This window comes from Anopheles arabiensis, chromosome 2, assembly GCF_016920715.1.
Source record: "Anopheles arabiensis isolate DONGOLA chromosome 2, AaraD3, whole genome shotgun sequence".
Taxonomy (NCBI): Eukaryota; Metazoa; Arthropoda; class Insecta; order Diptera; family Culicidae; genus Anopheles; species Anopheles arabiensis.
The window spans coordinates 33,581,994-33,602,413 of NC_053517.1; the positions used below are offsets into that span (position 1 = coordinate 33,581,994).

The 20,420-nt window shown below is 44.4% G+C and overlaps 1 protein-coding gene across 2 annotated transcripts in view; it reads left to right on the top strand.

The window, feature by feature from the left end:
- Positions 1-4,210: 4,210 nt before the first annotated feature.
- LOC120894708 (lachesin) overlaps positions 4,211-20,420 on the top strand; it is an 81,793-nt gene continuing 65,583 nt past the window's right edge. The window contains exons 1-2 of one of the 2 annotated variants that reach the window (XM_040297466.1): positions 4,211-4,346; positions 15,501-16,704. In XM_040297466.1, the coding sequence (XP_040153400.1) occupies positions 16,593-16,704 (112 nt within the window). In that variant the 5' untranslated portion in view covers positions 4,211-4,346; positions 15,501-16,592. The other variant, XM_040297467.1, reaches the window with a different exon arrangement.

Below are 20,420 nucleotides of genomic sequence, written 5' to 3' on the forward strand. Positions count from 1 at the left end.
GTCTATGAGAAATATTTGAAATTACTACTACAGTAAATTTACAAAAGAAAAAAAAATGGGTTTTTAATAATCTTCCGTATTTTTTAGAACACATTTCGAATTAGAAAGATAAAGCATGAGCAAGAAACAGGATTGAGAATGAAAAAAAACACGTTTTTAAATAGGGTAACATGTATCATATTTTTTTACTTCTAAACTGCACATGATAGCGCAGCCAGGGTAAAACTATACGACGCTATAAGATCAACAACGAAACCAGCATTGTAGCAGAGTTTCGCGCAAGGATGCTGATTGCCAACCGGTCATTCTACAGCTTGAGTTCAGCTCAAAGAACCTGTCGCGACGGACAAAGTCCAGAGAATATATAGCACTTATATATTACCGGTACTCACGTACGCTTCTGAGACATGGACACTGTCCAAATCTGACGAAACCTTCTTAGCCGCGTTCGAAGGGTATTTGGCCCCGTATGTGTGGAAGGACAATGGAGGAGCCGCTATAATGACGAGCTATACAAGATGTACCACGCTCTCGTGCAGCGTATCAAACTGGCTCCAGTGGGCTGGCCATGTTGTACGCATGGAAACGGACGACCCAGTCCGTAAAGTCTTTTTAGGCCGTCCACAAGGACAGAGGAGGCGTGGTAGGCCCCAAAATATAGTTGGCAGGATGGCGTGGAGGCGTCCGCCATTAAGGCCAGGATAACGGACTGGCGCAAGACCGTGAGCGGTTTCGGATATTCGTGAGTCAGGCCAACAGTGCAAAGCGGTTGTAGCGCCGGATAAGTAGGATAGTAAATAAAGTTCTACGCGAACCCTATGGAAAGACTTTGTCGACTTTACTTTTGATTTCTCGGAACAAGATCAAACATATTTGCTTCATTTTTCCATAAAGGAGTACTTTAATCATGTTATACACATTTATCAGATTTTTATGTGATCACCCATCATGTCAATCAACTTAGTCAATCCTCATTGATGTAAAAAGTCTTTTATATCACACACAACATACTACATCATACTACATCATTCCAGATATTGGCATTTGTATTGATTTGTAGACTAACCTACATAAGCTAGTACATAAATAAAGAAATGGTCAACATTTTACACAATATGTTCAAACTATAACATCATATCATTACAATTTCATTTTCCATGCTTGTTTCGGACGTTTTATTTTGGTGAAAAGGCTTAGTAGGCACTACAATTGTCCAGGGAGTATAATTCCATTTGTGTATTTTATTACATTAAAACAATCGGACAATAATTTCGTAATTTTAATACATAAATGAAGCAGAAAAAAATAATAAAAACATATTTTAAATACATGGATGTACGAGAAAAAGCTATGATTTTTTATTATATTTAGATGATTTTATTATAGTATAGTACAGTCCACTGGCAGTAGTCGCAAGTTCTTAGCAACTCACGGAAGCGAAAATGGAACAAAGCGATTCAAATTTGCCAAGATCCACAAATCCTGTGACATCATTTACAGCTCAATCCTCCACGCCCCACACCAAGCGGTTCCGTTCGCTCCGTTCACTGTGTTACTTACTTCATCCGCTTGGCCAGCACTGTCGAGAGCATCGTAATGAAATTAAATTGTTTTTGTTTACCCCTCTTCGGTTCTGCATTGCAGAAAAGTTCTAATCCGCTTACTGACCGCTTCGTTTCTTTTTTTTTTGCTGTTCGTGTGTATTTGGTTGTTGCTTCTGTTGATGTATCCATCCGTGCCCCAACTGGCTACTGGCCCATCACTCATCCCCCGTGATGGACAGGATCGGGCGCTCGGTGAGACAAGTTAACGGCCATTCATTCTGTTAGTTTTGGGACGTCCGGGGACGCCTTGATAGATATTTCTTTTACTCCCCCCCCCTCTTTCTCTCTCTCTCCCCCCCCATCTCTCTCTCTCATATGGACACAAACACGATTGCATGGTTGTGACGGATTGTGGTAGAGGAATAGGAAGGAAAACGAAAGAGCCAGTCACTCCTGAGTCCCGAGCTCAAACGGGAGTCTTCACCTCAGAACTTGGGATTTATTGGAGCATTTGTTACATTCCAGCTTCTCCTGCTAGCCCGAGTGTCAAAGGACATCTCTCTGTTTGTCCTCATCCCAGGGGGTGGACAGGGGGCTCGTCTCTGGGCCTCTCGATAATCCTGCAGGAAAAAGTTACAGCACCGTGCCGTGAATCAAATAGGGTAGCGAGCCGATGGTGCCAGAGAGAGAGAGAGGGGGGTTGGAGCAGTCCACTGGCGGCCCAACAGTTGGCTAATCCCTTCGGCCGGGTTGAGTTACACACTAAGCTGTCCTGGCTGGCTGGCTGGCTAGCTGGTTTGGGGCGACACGGAAGGCGCGTAGAATTAGTACAGGAAATTGAGAAATGGCTAATACCCGGTCGAGGCTGCTGTGGCACGAAATGTTTGCGATGATACGTTTTCCGGGTTTCTCACCCCTGCGGGCGAAAGCGAGCCAGATCCATCGACAAAAGGAGATGAAATGCATACAGAGCGGTAATTATGGTTTAGCGTTGGGTGAAATTAGTCTGCGTGTGTATTGGATGACAATAGACGGGAAGATTAATTGAAATAGGCTGATTGTGGGGAGAAATAGCAGGATTTGGATCGGATTTTTTTATGTATTATGTGATGTGTATATGAAGTGAACGATTGGCAATTGTTTGGTACTGTAGGCAAGAGTTTAGTGATTGAATATATTGTTTGAGTGTTTATGAGAATTCTCTTTCGAAAACATAGTATTACATGAAATGGTTACATTGGAATGAATTTGTAGTAAAACTTGTTCGTACTATCATTTCATTTCGTACAAAAACATATCCCACTGCAAGTCCCAAGCAGTATAACATCAAGTTTAGCAATTAATACGCTAACGATTCTGCAAACAAGTGCTCAACGATTTCATCTCAATTTCAGTTGCGATTATAATAATAATTAAAATGTTCCGCTTTAAAACGTTTCAAAGAACAACTGTCTAGGCACTGCAGCCTCAAAACATACGGACGGGTAGCATAAATAACCGATACAAAATGTAGATCGTTCACTCATCCTGTCTATTGCACGTAAGCACACCGGAAAGTATCATCATTATTTGAAAATTTGTTTTCTATCGATTCTCCCTATTCATGCAACAAGCTCAAACAGCTTGTTCCCGGAAAGCAAACATCTTTGGATAAGAAGAGAAAAAAAGACGAACAGAAAAATTCTTGGAACGTTTTGTTGCGACTTTATGACGGGTTTAGGGTGTCTGGTAAAAACGGAATCATAAAAAACTGGGATATTTACTGAGGTTTTTTCAACAGAAGAATATTTAAAACAAGACAGCAAAAAACCGCTCGCAAGGCTTGCGGGTCAGTAACCACCGTGGTCATGGGATGGATTTTCTTCTCCTACGGGGTTAGGAAAAAAAACAACTTTGCCGGTAAATCCCTCGGCCTTGGTTTGAGTGGATGCGGATGCATGAAATCAATCATTTCCCGAGATACAAAGCGACTTGTCTTGTGATGTGGGCCGTTGCTTGCAGCGTCAGATCAGACACTCCTATGCAAACACACACACACAACATCCCAGACCATTCTTTAGTAGCGAAGCATAGCAAAAGGAAAAACGAAGCTATACAAGTCTTGTTTTGAGCATGGGAACGGATATAAGTTGGAGACAGTGCTGTACTATGGTGAGTTTCGCCTTGACTCGACGATGGCCAGTACAGCACTGTCGACTACAATCACCTGGATTCAGCTAATCGGTTCTGTGTTGGAGAGAAGAAACTATCATCTTCGGCATGTGGACAACCGAATGTCCTACTAGGACGAGGGGAAATTCGGCAACCGAACGATTGTAATCCGAACGAGAAAGCTTTCCCTTCGGCGTACAAGAAGCTTTCGTGTTGTTCGAAAATGAGGGGAGCCACTTACCAGGCACACAGAGTGGTTACAGCACGAGAGTAAAGATTTTGAGAGAGACAGAGAAAAAGAGAGCTTAATGCCTAAGGACATTTACCAAACGGATCCGGCGCGAGAATGGTTCCATTTTCCCTCTGTTTATAATTTCGGGCAATGTGGAACCGTTTCCTTTCCCCTCACGCAACACGCACATACACAGACACGCGCCGAAAGCGGGTGGCCAGGTGTCTCGGGCTGGCATGCAGTTTTCGGTGTTGGGCTTTCCCGAGTTCAGTGTACGGTTTGGCATCGAGCCCGAAGGACGCGCACAAAGGATACGCCGGTAGATTCGAGTTTGCCGGCAATCTGCTTTCGCCATCCTCTATACCAAAGCGTGTCAATGCCATCCGCAGTTTGCGGGTTGGCCGTTTCGCGTATCAACGGTGAGCAAAACGAATTTCGCTTTTTTCCTTGAAAAACAAACACAAAACCCCAGAGCCAACTGGCAGTGCAACGGTGAGGAATTGTGGAACAAAGAGTGGAAACACCAACGGCAGCAGTAGCAACGCAATCGAACGCTTGTGTGAGTTTAGTGACCGTAAACTACGATGAGCAGCGTGCCACAAAAACAACAGCAACAAAAGTTGCGAGGATGGAAACTTGGCAAACGAAATTTATGTGAAAACTCGCACAACCATCTCGGTGGGTGGAACTGGTGCGTCTTCCCAAGTGGTGGTGGGATGGTTTTGGTGAGATACGAAAGGAAACATTAACAATTCGGTCCCAGCCCACGATGTAAACGGAGCGTGGGGCTGTGTGGCTTTTTCGCTCCCATCCGCCGCCTTTCCCTGGCTGGTGGTGAGGCAGTCCGAACGGGGCCGTCTGACCGCTTGATTATGTGTGAGCCGTGTTAGTGTGTTGAAATTGGAAAGAAATACCAGTGCGACCGAAGTTGTCACAAGTCCTCCCGTGCCCCATTCATCTTGTTGTGTGTTTGTATGTATTTGTTTGTGTACCGAGTGTGAATGTGTGTGTGTGTGTGTGTGGTGTTTGGGATATAAGGTGTTTGGGGTCAAACGAGAGAAAGGATTTATAGTGAATTGGTGCCGGATTGGTTCGTGTGAATTTGGGTGGAGAAGTTTTACAAACAGAAGCTCGGACAAAACATGGAATGGTCCCTAAAGCAAACAAAAAGAATGACAAAACAAGAGCACAAAGGCCCGTTTTTAAAGTAAACTTAAGTGTGAAGAGAGTGATTTTGTCAGCAGATTGAGTTCTGTATAAACCACAACCAATTCTTTTTTTTTTACTTGTATCAGCAACTATGACAAAACTGTTTAAATTGTGCGGCCGGCTAAACACAACGTACACTGCTGCTACTGTAGTTATGTAGCATTGCTTCGTGTCATTTTAATAACATTTGTTCCGCTTCATCACCTACCGTGCACTAGTTTGAACGCAATTTGCAGCGACAAAGGTCATCAATTGTGTTTTTTTTTTTTTGTAAAATTGCTCACTCATGCACGTTCACATAATTTCCAGCAAATCCCACATATGAGTGCGACCAGAGTGAAACAAAATGGAAGTAGATAACAAAAAAAAACGAAATCCCTTCACTTCGAAATTCCCATTCATTTTGAACATCCTCAGGCCGTACAGATGGATAGACACATCAACATTGTGTGATTTTGTGTAACACCCTGCTACATTTTTGTTGGGGGTGACATCAGACATGTTTTTTTTGTCTTGTAACATTCATGTGTTGTTCTGTGTCTATGTGCGTGTGTTTGTGTCCTATTTGGATGGCAGGGCATACAAACAAACAACGGGCAAAGGACGACCGACAAAAGGTGTGAGAACATTGCGATAGCGTTAGAGGCAATCTTGTTTTTTATCCAAACTCGCCAAGCTCGCCAATTCTACATTGCGGGGAAAATGGGAAGAAGTGAAACGCATTTCCCTTTTTTTGGGGGGGACACACTGCGCGCTACTACAAAAAGGTTCCCGGAAATGGGAGAACCCTTGAAGCAGGAACGGCCTGCAAAGGAAATTGTAATAAAAGGGAAAGGAAAGAACTGACACCTCTAATCAAAGCATCATTCACATCAATCGTGCAGTCGGATTTGTTACTGTCTGTGTGTGTGTATGTGTGTGAGTTTTATTGGGTTTGGATGTTTTCACCATCCGTTGCTTTGTGCGCAAAATAGAGCCCTGGACGAAACAAAGGCAACAACGTGCAGGGAGAAACTGACGATGCCGATACTCCCATCGTACCACAGACAACACATAATTGACGCTCGATTCTCTTTCGCGTCCATGCGTCCACACAAATATCCGCCTGGCCGGTAAGCCAAGCCGCTCGATTTGTGTGCGAAGGAACGTGGAAAGCGCTACAGGACGATGATGGGAACGACCTGCCGATAAGCCTATTGAGCCCACTGATGGCACCAATGATCGCATAGCATCGATATGCTAATTATGTGTCGGATGGTGAGGTCTGCTGTGACACCTTTTTTCGTGAAAGAATTTTATATGTTTTTTTTTGTGCTGTGCTAGTTTGTGTGTATGTCAATGTAGAGGCGAACCGATAGGCGAACGAGCTCGATTTGTGGTTTGTCCCGGTTGATTGCTGATGGTTGTTTATTTATTTGTGTTACGGGCAGGAAAAAAGGGGACCTATACATATCAGACCCGCTATTGTTGTTTGCTAGTAAAAAAAAACAAACTTCAAAGCATACCGCGTGTACGTAATGTCGACTATTACCCATCAGCGTTAGCGATTGATGACACTCGGTAAGTCTACATTTAGGCGCTTGTTGCGCGGTGAACATGATCTCTGACAACCGTTGCAGTGAGCAGCCCATTGTACTCCACTGTCAAACGTCAGGTGCGCATCAGTGAGCTTCAGCATACTGCACCGAAAACCCGATGTCATCGAAATAGTAAAATTAGGTCAACCCGCAGCTAGTGTGAAGAGGATGGGGGAAGCTGTGTTCAAATAAAACCGAAATTTAAAAGGTGGCACCGTGGCAGACTGGGTAATGAACGACCACTAACGTGGTGTGTGTGGTGGGCAAGGAACCAGGAGAGAGAGAGAGAGTGTGGTAAAATTAACACGAATTTCCTTTTCGTGTGATCGCTAAGCGGTAAGGGGCGAGAGCGGGAGACACTGGTGATAAAAAATGACATAAATGAAACCCACATGCGGCAGTGGTTGTGGTTGGGTTTGGGATGCTCACGCCGCTCCACACAGCAGCTCCGGGGACTCGGATCAGACTCGGGGCTTTTATTTTACATGTTTCACCGTGATCCGCAGGTTTTGTGCTTCCAAGCTGCTTCGGTAGAAGTTGCAGAGTGAGTTTCACACTCTAAAACCAATATACTCATTGTGCCTGGAGAAAGGCAGAGCCTGGAATGAGGAACAAGCAAAGGGAAGCGGCGACAACGTGAACAAGTACAGCTGCTTTCTCGCTGCGTTCCTGAAGTTTCCTCCTGGAAAGACCCACTGCCTGGTGACGGTCCGTATGCGGCTCGAGCTCATAAAATCAAGTTATGAGGTTGTTAAAAGATTGTCACCCATAGACTGGGAGGATGTGAGCTGCGGCAGCAACGCAGACAGCGACGCTTTGACACGTTTTCTTAGCGTTAGCACCCTGTTCGTCCCGGGAAATGCAAGCTTCTCATGGGCTAACAGGCAGAATGGTTCCATTATCCGTTTCCGTACGAATCGAACGGCGCTCCAGTATGCCCCCGGGGTGGCCCGGGGTTCGATTTTGGCAACGAGAAGAGGCCAGAAAATTGATCACCGTTCGGTAGCGACTAGCGGCAAAACTAGCCCCGGCGACGATCGTTCTCTCGTTAGTGGTGTCTGCGTTCTTCGGCGCAGCGTTGCCTAGCGGGACCAATCGCGCTATCGTTCGCCATCGTTTCTTCTCCGGGCCTGACCACTTTTTCCCACGCGCTGTGTAATCTGACAGATTTATGGTTCCCACACAGCTAACTGAAACGCTCGTGCGCGTCGCCCGGATACGAAAACCGGATGCGAACTCGTGCAGCAGCTGCACGGACGCTGTACCAATATATGGGACAACAACCCAAACAAAGCAGTTTCGTCGTTCATCCTCCGAGCTAGCTGGTAGCGAGGGTTTTCGTTCGAGCGTTCCGGGTGTCGATACGAGTCGCCTAACGCTGGTGAACGAGGGCCACTGAGAGTTTTGCCGAAAAACCTCGAAACCTTGTGCCAGCACAGTGGGCCAGCTTCGCGTCGCTGTGCCCCGGTTCCGCCCGGAAGTGCTGCCGGAACTGATTGCTATCTTTCGGCAGCGCCACTCCACTGGGGGTTGTGGATGGGCGTCGATTTTCGGTTCGATATAACCCCTGGCCCCGGTACCCAGGTGGCGGTGTTCTTTCGGGGGCGGTGGAGGTTGTGGTGGTGGTGGTGGTGGTGGTGGTTATCACAAACATAAATTTATTTCGGAAGTGATGCTCGGCTATACAAGTGTCATCTGGCGGCAAGCAAGCATGGTGAAAGGCGTGAGAAAACGAGCGAACCGTTGCCGCAGGTGGAAGTGAATTAATTTTTAAAGGTTGTCTACTGTGCGTGCTTGTGTTTGCTTCTGTGGCTGTGTGTGTCTGTGTCTGCGAAAATGTTTGGTGCTGGGTTTCATATTTCGGTACCGGGTCGTATATCAACGGACACATCGCCTTTGATCGTCGATTAGCTCGTGAACGAAATTTATACCATTCGTCCATCGTGCAATAAGCATGCCGTTGTTGTTGTTGTTGTTGTTATTGCGTGTGTGAACCGTTTTCTGGATGTCCGACCGTCTCTGCTTTTTTGTTTGTCCACACCTTTAGCCTATACTTAAAGCCATTCCTTTAACCGTCGCCTAGAAGCTCACAGTGACAGATCAAAGTGAGGTCATGACATGGCATGGAGTTCGCTCTAGAGCCGTGGAACGGGTTTTGGAGTTGCCAAGAGAGGGCAAGTGAAAATGCAATTTCCAGCATCACTCAGCGGAGGCTGACCGTTCCGGCAACGATCGAGCATTATAAGCTCACCGACCATTCACCAGATTGGCACCTCACACGTGACCGGTGGTCCGGCTGCGATGCGGGTGAGCGCTTTGACCGCTACGAACACGAAAATTTATCGCATTTGATCCCATGGCTGGTGTGGTGTGCCGGCAAAACGTGTCCTGGAATGCGTTACCATTGTCACTTGCTTTCCGGAGTTCTCCGTTCTCCGCTTCCTACATGCATGCGGCGTGCAATTTATCTGCCAAACCGATGTGGGACAACATTATTGCTTGCTTTTTGATGGACATTTCTGTCCCAGGAAGGGTGCATGACGGGTGCGGGCCCGTATCGCATCGTATCAAACGAATCTATGAATTAAGCTGTTCAGTGAACATGTGAATTGGAGCAGCATTTTGGGCTAATGGCCGACCATTCTTTGTGTTTTTGGGTTTTTTTTACGTAAAATGTTGTTTATTATTTTTCGGTTGTAGTTGCAATTGTGTTTTACAAAACTGATTCTAAACTGCAATATGCAACATGTAGTTTAATTCATAAAAGCGGTAAAAAATATTAAGCGTTTGATTGCAGATTGCATTCATTTGGGCGCAAGTGGTCTTTGTGTCCTGTACAAAACGCTCTGAAATATGCAATTTACAAGACAAAAGACTATTTATGCAGAATTTTACCAAAATAATAGCACAATTAAATGGTTCTATTTTATCATAAAATTAAATAATACACATTCTTTACACAATGCATCATGTGCAGCGGTGGTGAATGCATCCATCTGTTCGTGCAGCTGGTTTCCAGGCTGGCCAGGAATAAATGTCAACCGACCTGATACGGCGGCTCGACCGTTGGTGGGCAAACCATGCAACCGCTAAGGTTACGCACGGATGAATGAGCTGACCGTAACTGACTTGTACGCCCAATTGGGTCACGATTGGGTTGCAACACACATACCCGCACACTCTCGTCAAAGTGGACACGCATGGTTTGACAGAATGGTAACGACACCGATTCGGTATACAAGCAACAATCGTTGGTCACAGATGTGTCAAAATATCGATCACACAATTGAGCAATTGCGTAGCAAATGGTGACACATTGACGGTGCAACAATTTAATAGCACTACCGCAGTCGGTGTTGGTGGCGGTGGCGGTGAACCAAAGGGTAAATCGTTTGGTGTATGTTAGCCGTGACTTTAAGCGACATTATTGGAATGACATTTAATTCGATCGAGTTGGAATGTTGTATGTTGTAAGGGAATTGAAGTGATCGAACAGGAAACCATGAAGATAGGTGGAACGTAACATGTTTATACCCACTTTGGTTAGATTGTACAAGCAGGCGGAGGCTTGCAGGGTGGCTCAGCGGTTCCGATGCAGGAGTACTTTATGACGCCAACGACTATACTGGTTATTTAATTGGAAATAATTCCACCACATCCAAATTGTACCACTGAACCATATACCACTCAAAATCTGTCAAACCAATTTGATAGTTTGAAAATGATGTTTTTAATTCGTTTGAAGATGTAGACACGGTTAGCCTTAATATGAATTGAATTAATGTGTAAAAAAACTGGTTCTGACACTAAACGCTTTCTGCCAGAAGTGAGGTGATAGGGTAACATCGGACGCCAAAAAAGCATGGAGCTACTACTTCATGCTACAATTTCAAAACATCTCTGTTTTCAGTTTCAAAACATCACAGTTTCTATATGACTAGTTAAAATGGCCCGGTTACAGGGCTACGCAACGTTTATTGCGACATATACGTCTTATCAACGATATAAGAATTGCACTTCAAATAATCATTTTGTTTTTGAATCCTTTGTAAAAGAATTTTTTGTGTGATAATATTATTTGTAACAAACTTTGCAGCGTATAGGATTTGATAATTTTCTTTATTTAATATACTACAAATTGAATTGTGAGTGGTGTACCGGTTGGAATAATTTTTTTTACCAAAATACACACTGTTTGCGATAAATTTGATCTTTCGGGTCATATGTTCCAGGTAACATCAAATCCCGTGGTAGCTTGGCATACGCCTTATCGAATCCCGGAAATGTCGTATTCTACGAACTCTTTCCGCTCTTCAGCATCTTGAACAGTCTGGGCTGTCGGCACACGCATGTTTTCCCGCAAACACAATGCCCTAAATTTGCCTCCCAGCATGCTCCGCCGGATGCACTGCTGCAGGACCTGAACGTTGGTACCAAGCGAAACGATTGGCAATATATGTCAAAAGTCGCCACATACCAGTACCACCTTATCACCGAACGTTCGGCGATTTCCCATAACGTCCTGCAGGGCGTGATCGAGGGCGCGAGCCTCTAGAGCATTGGTCTCCAAACTAAGGCCCATGGGCCGCATGCGGCCCTCGAGAGCCTATTATTAGTTTATAGACCCCTGTTCTAGAGCATAGCAGCTGCTCATGAATGTCTCGTTCCATAAGATCAGTGATGCCTTTTGCATCAATTCAGCCTGTGCTGACTATACATGGATGTTACAGGAACTGTTAGCGTCCAGGTATAGCGATGGTTGCAGGAGTCACCATTAAACGCAGCCCATTTTAAATGTTCCAGTACAATCCACTCCAATTAACTCCATTAAATAATTACCCTCGGAAACAGTAAATCAAGCTCTTCAAACGCGCCACCATCCAATACTGGCATATGCTGCATTTTCGATTGCTACTTACAATTGGCGGAAACTCGTTTTCCTTCCACCCACTACAGAAACCCCCTTTCAAGGACCATCAAATTGTGTGCGCGTGCATACACATACACCGTAACACTGCTTAAGACCGCTTGTTGACGCCCCCGTGCGCTGACAAATGGATTAAAGTCAGCGACGGCCTTCGACAATGCTCATATGTGCGTCCCTCGTGAAGGGCAGGTGCTTGTCCAATGTGCAACGGGAAATTGCACCGTTGCCAAAGCAGCGGAAAAACTCGCCACTCCTTGGTGAGTGAGTATGGGGTAGTGCCTGCGGTGGAAAGTTATTACATTCTATCATGAACATGGCAGCTGTGGAGGTTCCCTTCCGCTTCGTTCCATTACCGTGCGCGATACTTTTTTCCGTATGTCTACTGCACAAGCTTATTTTATTGCACTCGATACGGATTGGTCAAGTAGTTGCAATCGGAGAGCAGCATTTAAAGTGTGTGTTTTGGAAGTATGCAAGAAAGAGAGAGAGAGAGATAGAGAAGGAGAAAGAGATAAAAGTATCGTAAATATACTGAAAGGACGCCCAATGCTGCAAGCCCAAAACACAGCTTTACAAAAAGCTTCCCCCAATCACTGGGTTCGCGACCCCCGCGGGAGGTGTGTATGAAGGTGTGCGTGATTTTGTTTTCTTTTTCTGTTCTGGCTTCTGTTCTGTGTACCTTAGGGTACGTCGCGCTTTGTAACGCTTGAAAAAATGTGCTGCAGCAATGCGACCCATACTGCACCCGAGTTGCTGCAGTAAATGAGGCTCCCGGTTCGAGCTGCAATCGGGCGTTCGGGTTTTTCTTCATTCCCTCAAGCGGCCACTTTACTCGCTCCCGTTTTTTTTATTTGTTTTCCGACCACCTGGCCGGACGGTTGAGTCAACTAGCGGAGGAACGGTGAGGGGAAATGAGGACGAGGGTGGAAAAAAGTAAATAAAACAGTTCGTTCCGATTCGAATGGGGGATGGCTTCCGGGTGCTCTGTGTTCTTGCTGCTGCTGTCCGCTACCTGCTGGGTTTCTTTTATCTTGCTCGTTCCATTTTAACGGTTGCAATTTAAGGTTCGTTTTGGTTCGGGCGAGTAAAAGAAACTCAATAGAAGCGCAAATAAAAGGCGCAAAGGAAAATGAAGAAAAAAACACACCACACGGAAAGAAACAACTTTCATACACTTTCCACCCCTGGGGGTGACAAAACTTCAAATTCTTAGCGCTCGTCGTGCCCCTTCGTACACCATGACACTTTAAAAAAGACGAATGGGGAAGGTTATTTCGTGTTTTTGTCCCAAACCGTTGCAGCACTGTCAAGAGTGCCTACGGGTAGCTTCCGGTCGGACCGATAGAAGCAGCAACAGCACCCAGGCTTAGTTAGGAATTCGGAAATGAATCAGTTAGGTAAGGCACTCTCAGAGACGCAATTCATTCCTCGTACCCTGGAGCACGCCACGCCACACCGTGTTCCACTGTTGGAAACATTGAAATCGATCGAATGAAAAACGGCTGACCGGCTGAAGGCAGGAAACAATTTCCGGAACGCTAGTGCACTCCTTGCAAAAGCTTTTTTTCGGAAAGATAATTTTCTCAAAAGCAAACCGAGCACGGACGGGTTCGTCGCTTGTGACGCGGACGCCACACACACCCCATTCACGTCCGTCGTGTTCCGTTCGCCGAATGATGATTGTTGACATTTGTGGAAGTTTGTTTGCCCGTTTATTTGCGATCCGTCTGCAGGCGAACGGTACCGGTTGATGTAACGTTTTGTGAATGTTCGCTCACTGATTGAATCGGTTACAGCATGCGTCAGCATAGCGCTTGAAGCGGTATTGGTAGAGGTTAAAACTCCAATTGAACTACAGCGCACCCGATCGTGCCTAATGTGCAGTGAAAGTCAATCCTAAACATCTAAGCACTGCAGGTGATGAGATATACCTCGAAGGTAATGGATAGGGGGTGAGGACACTCTGCCTTCGAGCACCAGTAAACTTTGACAAACTTTTGACGGCCGTGCTTAGCCGGTTCGTTTGCGATGAAGCGCCAAACCCCCTGGGAAGGTATTTTAAACGATTGGCTTTTGAGGCCAAAGACAAGCCACACCAAAGCCCGCCAGCCAGGCCGAAACAGCCGTTTGTTCCAGGGCAATGGAATGTAATTAAAACCGTTTAGTGTTAATTAAACCTGCTCGATCGATTGAACGGGAAGGAGCGTTGGGTTGTAAAATGAAATGTAACGAGACGCTGGCGAAGTCCGGTGGGGTACACTTACGCACGATGAGGTAGCGGTAGAGTTTACCGTGCGAAAAGGATTAGGCAACGAGTGGCCGGGCGTACCGGTGGCTGGCCATGAACGGTGAAAGGCGCTCACGGGTCTAGAATTCTTGTGACAGCTGAAGCTCGTGGTATGTGCTTTGATACTGTCACGCTCCTTCCCGCCCGTCCGTTCGTTCGTTTTGCAGTAACTTTTCGGTCTCGTTTTCTTAATGAGAAGTCATCAGCGTGAGTGAAGCCAGAAGTTTCGAATACGGTGAAGCTGACGATGAGCGGATGCCGCGTTACGATGCTGCTAGTTGATGGTAATGATGGCAAATTTAGACGAACGGGATCGACCCTTCTCGGCAGATAATGTAATAATCCTATTAAGTGTGTTCAACGATGCCCAGCATGATGGTGTACTTTATCGAGGGTGAATCGGTTTGAACCGTGGTTGAAGGTAGTTTGTGCAGAAGTGGGTGTAATTATGATTTCAGTTGTTGCGTGATACTGTGGGAGTGTGTGTTTTGTGGCAACAGTGTGCAACAGTCAAATGCATTGTGAAAGAGGTACATCAAATAATACTTCAAGTGGTGACAAAATAAGTTCACCCTTGACTAGGTGGAGCATTACAAGTCGATGTAGATTCTGTAATTTCAATTTCACTTGATTTCGAACCTTATTGTAACGGTTTGGTTGATGTAAATTGTAAGCAAAAGCTACGTATGAATTTGAACATTTTAGTAAAATAATTGCCATTGTACGGCTTGAAGATGGATTGTAGAGATTTTTAAGAATTTTCTCCGAAAATAATCTTTTTCAAAATATAGTGACTGTTTTCAGTTTAATAAACGATAAGCGAATAAGTCGATCGTAAAATAATTTAAAGATTTACACATAAAAACTGTTGGAAATTGGATACAAAAATTATGGTAGAAAATCACTCAAATAAGATCAAACGATTTGTTAGCCAATTCTTCACTATTTGTTTCCATTAATTCATGATATCGCCAAATGTATAACATAAGATTTTTGCTTTTTTTTTGCATGATATTGCAGAACTTCAAACCATTAGAAAGTACCTTTTTGTAAGGTAGTAAAATAACTTAAGCATTAGTCTTATCTTTATGCATGCTTTGGTTAAAGTCAGTGACTCATACATACCGTTGTTATTCGTAGCTAAATGGCCCATTCGTACCATATCACAACATGCAAAAGTACTTCAGATTTAGGAAGGATTGTCCCTAAGTCGAGTAGTATGAGATAAGCATGATCGGTTTTAGATCGATCATCATTTGACATCGGTTGCTACTAGCAGACAGCCTCCACCTTGCCTGCATTGTCTCAGACCAGCATCATCAGATCCGCTGCGTGATGCGTTCGTGCGACTGCAGAACAGACAGTACGACCAAACCGTAATCCAATCGCCAGCACACAGAAGCCTCTTCATTCTGAATTGTGCGATGAAAAGTGATTTTTCGCGTAATGCTAAAGGATTAGCGAATCGGGGGCTGAATGAGCTTCGCGCACAAGGCAACTGCTTCACAGATAACGACCAACAGAGTGCATTGGGTCTTATTTTTCTTTTTTTTTCCTTCCATTTCTGTTCCAGGTGGTGCAGGCGTATACAAACACAGCCATCAGTGGTGAGTGGAGAAACGTGAGTGTTTCGATAAAAAAAAAACAAACAAACTTCTCCACAGTTAAGAGGGTTAAGAGGCACACACCCAAGTGAAGCGAAATAAAGGAAGGAAATTTGCGAAAAATAAAAAAAAATCGTAACCCGCACGTTACAGGTGTCGGAAATCGTGCGGTGTGTGAATCGGTGTCGTGTCAGTGTGTATGTGTGTCTTTGGTTTTGTGTACACGATTGCCGTTTTTTTTTTAAGGGCCTTGCCATTGAGTTCCGGTAGGAATTTGTGAATGTGAAAGATTCCATTTGAGTTGTTTTTCTTTTCCCTTTATCCGCATTTTCCCTTCATTTTCCGTGGATTAGTATGCGGGTTCGCGCACGTAGGTTGGCATGGCAGTGAAAAGGTGCGCCCATCGCTGGCAACAACCGGTCGTACGGGCATAATGGAGGGAACAGCGTGAAAAATCGCCGTGAGTGAAAAGTGTTGTTTATTTTATTCAAATCCGCCCATCTGACAGGGAGCAGGCGGGCTGGCGGTGCTGGAGTGAATCTAACGCGATGGCTTCGGAACCTTCGCACGGTCAGGTGGCTGTGGTGCTGTCGTCTTACTTTTCCTTTCAATCCGTAACGTAGTCCGATGGGAGGGCAGAACGGGAGCAGATCGAAACGACGCGACGCGATCCGATCGGTTTAAAGCGTGTTTGTGTGTGTGTGTGTGTGTGTGGAGCCCCATTTTGCGGGCTTACGATTTCCGGTGCAGTGTCAAGTGGGGAAAGTCTTTTTACACATTTTTTCCTTGAAATCAACAGTCATTGCTGCGCTGCACGGTACAGTGCAGACAGAGGGTGTGTGTGTGTGTGAGAGAGCGAGAAAGAGGGACCGGAGAAAATAAGGCACAGAGTGTAGTGCTTACCGGGACGATACGAAAAGAAATAAAAAAACTCCCCACTGCTGGCCCTTTCACCCGCGGCACCCGTAATCGGGCATAAGGTGGCTCGCAAAACCAGTGCTGAATGTGAAATCGGTTCTTTCCGGAGCAGAATTGAACGTGTCAGAGCGAAAGTCGATTCGATGCTTTTACGCCGTTCCCCGACAATGGAGACGGTTTGCATGCAAATTGTGCTCGTGCTGCTGCTGCTGATAGTTCACCGGCTGGATGGTTCGCTTTCACCGGCCCTGCAAGGTAAGTTGTTGCTGTTGTTCAGCCACCGTTGAGTCTTGTTGTTGTTGTTGTAAGATTGTAAGAAGTTGCAGGAAGGAGAAAGAGAAGGTGTATGCTGTAGCAGGGGTTTTAATTTAAATTCTTTCAAAGATGGTTCGATGTTGTAGTGTCGCAAACAGGGAATTTCTTCTCTGTAGCTAGATCTGTGGTGGATTGCGTTGTAAGGCAAGATTGAACATTCTCGAGAGATATTACATTTCTTTTGCTTAAAATGCCTTTTTAAGATAAGAGGAAAAAGCTTGGAGTTATATTAAGAGGTTTCAAGTGTTTCAGGATAATATTTCAAGCCATCACACCAAAAAGCAAATTAATTTTTAATATAAAATGGATTTTTTTAAAACTTTAACGCATTTTAAGAGGGTCATATGAGAAGCATTTATTTCTGAAACAAATAGAAAACACACCCAAATTTAATTCAATGAATAGCTAAACTTTTTTCACATAAATTAACAAGTAATTCACACAACCACAAAGACAGCTCTGCCTGGATAGCAATGGTGAATTTTATTTCTATTAAATTTGTCACAAATTTATATTATTTAGATTTATGTAACATTTGTATTAAACAATGCAACAGATGCATGCCAGAAATATGTTTATTCATTCCCAGTAACGAAAGAGTCCATAAGGATCAAAGTCACTTTCAATCATTTAACAGACAGACAGACAGACAGACATTTATTTATTGTGTCTTCAATTGAATTCCATTCCAATTTACATTTGATTATTTAATGTTGTAAAAAGATTAAAAAATCTGGCTTCGAGCACATTGCATGTGGGGAAGATAGTTTGTTTACTATATTGAATTCAATGTGAAATGTACATGTGTGTGTGTTCGTAGTTCTGATCGTAGCGCTGATCGGATCTCATCCGTGCTCGAGAATGCTTTGATCTATAACGATCCATCATTCGCTCGATTACAGTAAAAAATCATTTGCATTTCTTCTTTAACCAATGAACACTTTGTAAAGCTTACACTTAGCAACAATGGTCAACATTTTAACAAGCTCGTTCCGGTTACTGTACATGTAAAAAAAGGCCGAAGTGCGCTAGCTGCACATTGTATGGTTATAAGTTGGGCCTTGCGAATGAGAAGCACAAACTAACTTCTACCAACGACCGACGGCTTCTTGCAGACAACCTCAGTCGTTTCGTTTGCCAGCGAGACTTGTAAGCGACAAAGTGCCGAGTCGAGTTAGAAGTTGTCAAATTATAGAAAGATTACGCTTTTCCAAAGGACGATGCTGGCGAGCGTGTGCCGGTGGACAAATGTCGGTTGCATTCGTTACAAACACTGCCCAGCCGCAGTGCAGTGCAGCTTTGTTTGCGAGTGGTAAAGTTTCACAGTGCACATACATACATGCATACACACATGCAGTTTTCCTTTGGTCGATTTACCCCGGCTGTGCCGTTTGCTGTGCGGGACCGTGTGGCAGTACATCCCACTGGCCATCCATTAAGTACCGAAAAGTGTACAACATGGGCAGCATATTCAGCACATGTAAGTGGACGGCTGTCCGAGTGGTAGGTACACGTTCGGTGTACACCACTGCTGCTCGCTACACTGGTCGGAGTGGCTCGGGAGAAACATTTCATTCATGTTTATTCTCCAATTAATTCATTAGCTTTATGGAGATGAAACACCAACAACACGGCAATGGTTCGGAGTCTGGTCGACTCCCCGGTGGTAAGAGCACTGTTTCGTGGCAACATGGGAAACATTTGCCACTGTTTTGTGTTGGCAGGAGCTGGAACAGGATATTGAAGCTGACACTGCTGCTGCACTGAAACCGAAGCATCTGCTCGAGCGTTTTGTAACACATTTAAAGAGAGCAAAACAATATGTTGTATGAAGTTTTTATAAACAAGATTCCAGTACAAATAGATGGGCTTAAAACAGGCTGGAAATGAATGGAGGCTCTTTGTGAATAATGTGTTGTAATGTGATGTAAACTTTGATGGAAAATTGTTTGGCTGCCGGTTATACTAGTTACAGAAACTGATCTCCTGTGAAAAAAATCTACTGTGAGTTGTAGTTTACTGTAGTTGTCACAGGACAAACATAAATGCTACAAATCGTCCTTTTTGTAATATTTGATGAAAAAAAAATCTTTCCCTTCATACAAGTTAATTTTTTGTTATAAAAATTGATGTTTTTAGGATGTTTTTAACTTGTATCCGTTTTAAATTATTATATTCAATTAGGTTTGAATGTTTTCCTATATCAGATACTAGAAAATAAAAAAAAACATATTCGATTGCCCGCGTCAAATTGGAGACAACAAATTGACATATTCGGCCATTCATTGCATATTTATAGCCACTAATAAGAGATCGAAACACACCATCCGGAAATAAAATGCCTCTATAGGCAGGTCAGGCCGCATAGGCGTTACTCCAAATAGAAGAAGAAGAACCTGCCTGCTTGATAATTTTACAGGCTCGATCAAATACGTTCCGTTTTATCTGGCACTATTATCCTGCATTGTATTCCTTACCTATTGCATTATCAAACGCTTATCAATGAGTGCATACAAAAGACACATGCTCACCTGGGACAGCGGACAACAAATCTCAGATTACCAAATTTACCAAACTCCCTCGAACAAAGAATCCTTTGATGGCTACTTCACATTTACTACAAGCTATAAGGTATTGGAAGTTTTGTGTGCAGTAAGAAACATCGTTGGAATTATTGGATCATAAGCTGATAACCACCGGCGCTGGATTGAGGTGACTTTCACGTTTTACGATTGCTTCAGTTTTCACTGAGCCATTTTGAACATCAAACGCTGACCCATCGGACCTAGCTAATCTGCATGCCTGGCCTGCCCACTTCTTTGTATGCAGTGATTTTATCTTGCCAAAAGCCTCGCTCTTCAGGTCGGACGAGTTAGGCTTCCTTTAGGCCCCAACGAAATGAAACGATAAAGAAAGTGGATTTTAACCTAGACTGGGAGGGAACCTCCATCGCCATGAAATTCGATAAACTTTCGCTCTATTTGGTGTTCGTTCTATTCTTTCTCACTGGCATTGCGGGTTTTGTACTTACCCGTTTTTTCTGGTTTGCTCGCTACAGTCTTCTCTTATTTGATATGGTCAGCTCAAAATCCTTCAGCTTTCGTTGCTTTTTAAATGCAACGAAGGCGTTCCTTCCTCGGTTTCATCCTTTCAGCTGTTCCCCGCGTTTTTTTATTTTTCTTTTCATTTGGCTCAAAATAAGCCTGAAAACCTCGGAAAATGTAGTTGCGCTCTTGCACACCCGGTAGCCTCGCCCACAGCGGAAGCCATAGTCGGGCGGTTTTGTGTTTTAAAATTATTCATCAACTTCGGCCACCGGAAGTAACGGAACGATAAAGCCAGAGATAAATCTGGCAGCATTAGAGTGCTGCCCACCAGACCAGATAGCTCGCCAGGTCACCAGCCTGGCGGAATGGTTCTGCAAGCAATGGGCAGTTGCGAATGCGACGTTTGTGTGGAAAAAATACACCATAACCCAAGCGGTGAAAACTTTCATATGAATATGTTAAACGAATGTTACGGTATTTTCCGGTGCCCGGTCACCCCGGACCACAGGGCCAGTCACATGCCGTGCTATTACATTACGATGCTGGGTGGGATTGTGGTTCGGGGTTTTGACTCGGGCCAAAACTGCATAGAGCAAAAGGATTTGTAGA